The sequence below is a fragment of the Genypterus blacodes genome, unplaced genomic scaffold, assembly GCF_046128005.1.
Source record: "Genypterus blacodes isolate CSIRO-AG114 ecotype Tasmania unplaced genomic scaffold, CSIRO-AGI_Gbla_v1 ptg000717l_1, whole genome shotgun sequence".
NCBI classification, from domain to species: domain Eukaryota; kingdom Metazoa; phylum Chordata; class Actinopteri; order Ophidiiformes; family Ophidiidae; genus Genypterus; species Genypterus blacodes.
In genome coordinates, this window is record NW_027467394.1 from 17,501 (window position 1) to 22,500 (window position 5,000).

At 46.2% G+C, this 5,000-nt stretch overlaps 1 protein-coding gene across 1 annotated transcript in view; it reads left to right on the plus strand.

Annotated features, from left to right (window-relative positions):
* Window positions 1-5,000, plus strand: part of LOC142990751 (voltage-dependent P/Q-type calcium channel subunit alpha-1A-like) — a gene marked incomplete at its 3' end in the record, with an annotated part of 17,737 nt that overhangs the window by 7,551 nt on the left and 5,186 nt on the right. Inside the window, exons 3-4 of the mRNA XM_076140612.1 lie at window positions 3,397-3,488; window positions 4,249-4,401. Coding sequence (XP_075996727.1) covers window positions 3,397-3,488; window positions 4,249-4,401 — 245 coding nt within the window. The remainder of the gene's footprint in view (window positions 1-3,396; window positions 3,489-4,248; window positions 4,402-5,000) is intronic.

Genomic DNA, 5,000 nt, shown 5'->3' on the forward strand with positions numbered 1-5,000 from the left:
GTCTCAATGGGAGACACTAAGGAGACAGGAGCTCACACTGTGATGACACATGGTACAATGTTTCCACGCGCGCACACACACGGATCGCACACAGCTTATGCACATGTCACTGGCTGGCGCTGCTCCCGGTGTCATGCATGTTGTGAATGTGTGTTTGTACCAAAGCTGTGCCCTTTTGAAATAACGTGATGTAAAACACACAAACAAACGATGCATACTTACACAACACACACCGAACACACCCTCCTCATATGTAAAGGTACATAGACTACAGCTAATATGCAGCTTTGTGTGTGTGTGTGTGTGTGTACGTTGGTGTTTATATTTGTGTGTGTACATGTGTGTGTTTATGTTGTACAACAGTTTCTGCGTTGAACACACCAATGGCAACAGCAGAGAAAGTGGGTCATCCATACTGCATTAGTCACTGTCACCCACACAGCCTGTGTGTGTGTGTGTGTGTGTGTGTGTTTAATGAGTTTGTATTTGTGTACAGTACAAAAAGGCCCTTGCACTCATTTTGTCTGTGTGTGTGTGTGTGTGTGTGTGTGTGTGTGTGTGCACATATACTGTATGGTCTTTTAACTGATGGGGGTGTGAGGGGGTAGGTGAGGATAGAGTGTGTGGGTGGAGATGTGTGTGTGTGTGTGTGTGTGTGTGTGTGTGTGTGTGTGTGCGTGTGTGTGTGTGTGTGTGTGAAAATCAATTGCTAGGCGTCCCACTTCTCTTCCCCGTTGCTGCGGCAATGCTGAGATTCCATCAATGAGCCTGTGTTGCCCTGGCAACGCTCATGAATGAGAGCAGGTTGGTAACCGTGGAGACTCGGCAAAAAGAGGAATTGCCGGTTGCCATGGCAATGCACAGACGGGGAGAGACCGAGCAAAGCGAAGGTGGCGAGCGGCCTCCGAGATCTTCATCGTGGCCATCGATCCTCGTCGTCGTAAAACACTGAGCGAGAGAGCAAAGTGTGTGTGATCGCTCAAAGGACAGCACACACAGAGGGCTCACTGTACACAACACACGTTTCATATGAAGCTGTTCATCACTGCGGCTTGAATTAGAAATTTCAATCAGACATCCACACAACGACATCGCCAGCAGACTGATCCCCAAGGAAGCCAAACCAAGCGCTGTAACAGTGACAGTAACAGTGACAGTAACAGTGACAGTGACAGTAACAGTGACAGTGACAGTGACAGTAACAGTGACAGTGACTGTGACAGTAACAGTGACAGTGACAGTAACAGTGACAGTGACAGTGACAGTGACAGTAACAGTGACAGTGACAGTGACAGTAACAGTGACAGTGACAGTGACTGTGACAGTAACAGTGACAGTGACAGTAACAGTGACAGTGACAGTAACAGTAACAGTGACAGTGACAGTAACAGTAACAGTAACAGTGACAGTGACTGTGACAGTAACAGTGACAGTAACAGTAACAGTGACAGTGACTGTGACAGTAACAGTGACAGTGACAGTAACAGTGACAGTGACAGTAACAGTGACAGTGACTGTGATAGTGAGTCCACAGCGCCACCTGTCTTCACGTGGGCCAAACCCAGAGCATGAGCAGAGAAGGAGAAAGATTCCTATAACATCCTCTGATGATGTCACTCTGAAGGCTGCACGGCTGCACAAACACACAAAGCACCTTCACATGGAGATTACTGCACACATCACACTGTGTGTGTGTGTGTGTGTGTGTGTGTGTGTGTGTGTGTGTGTGTGTGAGTTGATTGTCAGGTGTTTCCAAGCAGTGAAAGCCTCTGTCATCACTGTCCAAACACCTTCTGCCTCTGCAAATAAATATCTCTCTCCCTCTCCCTTTCTCTTTGCCTCAGTCTCTCTCTAGGAGACAGAGAGGAGGAGGGAGAGACAGTGACAAAGACAAAAATAGAAAGAAAGAAAGAGATAAGAGAGAGAGCAAGGGACAGAAAGACAGAGAGAGAGAGAGAGAGAGAGAGAGAGAGAGAGAGGGACAGAAAGGCAGAGAGAGAGAGAGAGAGAGAGAGAGGGAGAGGGACAGAAAGACAGAGAGAGAGAGAAAGAGAGAGAGAGAGAGAGAGAGAGAGAGAGAGGGACAGAAAGACAGAGAGAGAGAGAGAGAGAGCAAGGAACAGAAACACAGAGACAGAGAGAGCGAGGGACAGAAACACAGAGAGAGAGAGAGAGAGAGAGAGGGACAGAAAGACAGAGTGAGTGAGAGAGAGAGAGAGAGAGAGAGAGAGAGAGAGAGAGAGAGGGACAGAAAGACAGAGAGAGAGAGAGAGAGAGGGATGGAAAGACAGAGAAAGAGAGAGAGAGCGATAGAAAGACAAAGAGAGAGAGAGAGAGAGAGAGAGAGAGCGAGAAAGTACACACATGCTATACTATAAGCACACACTTCCACAAAGACCAAATAAGCCAACATTGATCTTATGGAGTGTGTCTGACTGTCTTTGATGGGACTGTGTTGGCGGTGTTGGAGCCTGTATCTTTGGAGGTGTGGTCTTGCATGGTTGCTGTTTTTGCTTGCGTGCGGTGTTTCAGCTCTGCTGCTTGGCCTTTAGCTGTGGCAGTTAAAAAGCCATTGAGGGAATGAGGGGCTTGGCTGCCGGTGTCGTGTCCCTTAACAAATGACCTCTTACTGGAATTAGCAACCAACCTGGAGTGAGGGAGGAGGGAACAGGAAGAGAGGACGGAGGGACGAGGAGATGCCAGATTGTGAACATTTCTCTGCATCTCCAGTTTGCTCGGGTTTCTGGTCGCTCTCTTGCTCTCACGTTTGTTTCTGCTCTTATTTTATCTTTCCTTAGCCAATGGAGATTAAGGATTGCTAGAAATCATCATAGAATTCTAACCTCCGCCTGCATCACAGGCGTACTGGGCAGATCCTTGTGTTTAATGTACAGTAGTTGCCGTGGCCTTTACAGCTGTTTCTCACCAGATATTTTAGAGATTTGGTTCTGAACTGTTACAATGATTTACGCAGCTACAACAAACATGACATCACGGGAGCTGAACCTACGCTGGCCTCCCACAGGCCGGTCACACTCTGCAGACTAAAACAACCTTTCACGGAAGTTGTCTCAATCTGGTCAGAAAAGCATTCTGGAATTGTTTGTTTATGGTGCAAACATATTCCAAATCAGATCTGAAGCTACTACAATGTGATGGATGTTGATCGATCTAGAACCAGAGATCAGCTCCGTTCTGTCAAGGACAAACAAGGCCTCATAAATTGCCCTTTGGGATTGATTTGAAGGATTTGTTTAAGTGCAGCTTTTTACATAGCAACTGAAACACAAATCCAATCAGATTCCAGAACAAAAGCTTTTCTGAAGGCTCCGCTGCTGACACACTTATTGCTCTGTTTCACCTCTTCCTCGTCTTTTTCCCCGTCTCTTTCTGCAGTATTCTGTCCTCGGTGGGGTCCCAGCTTGACCTGAGGACGCTGCGAGCTGTCAGAGTGCTGCGACCTCTAAAACTGGTGTCTGGGATTCCCAGTAAGTCCTACCGTTTATTTATAGTTTATCTGTATCATAAGGTTTCACAGACACACACCCAGCCCAACGCTTTATAGAATACCTGGAGGTCTCCCAAGGGTGCATGCGTGGCACTTGACCACCACTGTGAAGTTTGCTCTCCAGTACAATCATGTAGAATCTGCACTTGTCCACATGTGCACCAGCACTTCCTGCTGGTCAGCCAGGCCTGTACAGAGTCAGGGTCATAGAGGGACAGTATGAGCCCCTGGGACATTACACTCAGTTTGTTCACTCTTTTAAACTCTAATTATGCTGCAGTTAAGGCAGTGAGTAGTGTGACGTCTACGAGTTTCTCTCCTCTTTTCAAATGTAAGGAGACTTTCTCTTGAGTTCACTCATGTCTAACGAGTTTAGCTTCGACGACAGGCTTTGGCTAAGCTGCAGCTACCCCGCTCGCTAGATGAGAGCAACATAACGGACAGTGATCAGGTGACAGAGATGACTGTTTATGCCAGACATGGTCGCTCAATGTATTACATCAGAAAGTGCTCAAAACTGTTGCGAAAACTCTGTAGTATCTGTAGTAGTGTAGAGTATTGAAGCGATTGAAGTGCTTACATTTCCATTCACAGCTCCAGTAGTTCAGCCAATACAGGCCTGCACCTGTCTACAGTCCCAAAAGCTCCAATAAGTTTGATGCAATGGCACAAACACGCCGCTACTATCGATTCCACTTTAAGCTCCTACTTAAGTGCTCATGTTGCATTGTGTCCACCAGGTCTACAGGTGGTGCTGAAGTCCATTATGAAGGCCATGATTCCTCTGCTGCAGATCGGTCTGCTTCTGTTTGTGGCCATCCTCATGTTCGCCATCATCGGCCTTGAGTTCTACATGGGAAAGTTCCATAAGACCTGCTATGATGAAGGCACAGGTAGGAAAAAGGAAGCGGGCACAGATGACAACAATGCAACACGTACAGGTCTGAGGTCGTGTGTTTGTGTGACACTAATCTTGGATACGCTGTTGTTTTAAGAGGTTGCCACTTAGAAACAGGAAGTCTTTGAAATAATGGGGGATTGATGCTCTTTACCATTCAATGTTCAAATGATTTTTTGAAGATCTTGAAACAAAAGATTGTGACGTTAGTGTGACACGTGGTCAAAAGATGCTTACAACTAAACTCACAAAAAACAAAAACAATCTTAGTGACCTGAGTTTGGACACAATTTGCTAGAATCTGATTGTGATGATTTCATTTTAAAATGAAAGTTCAGAGTCTTACACATACCCTGCTTCATCTTACCAGTGTGAGTGATCCTCCACGTTTATCCCATCAACTCCATCTGCGTTCTTTCAGACAACACGATTTTGAGAAGTCATCTCTGACGAATAAGAGGAAGTGTACAGAATGACAAGCTCCATGAGAATTTGATTTAGAGGACAGTCCAGTGGGAAAGCAGCAGCTGGCTCATTTACACTTTGCATATTCTCCTTATTTGGACGATGAGATCTCACATGACTTCAAGCTGT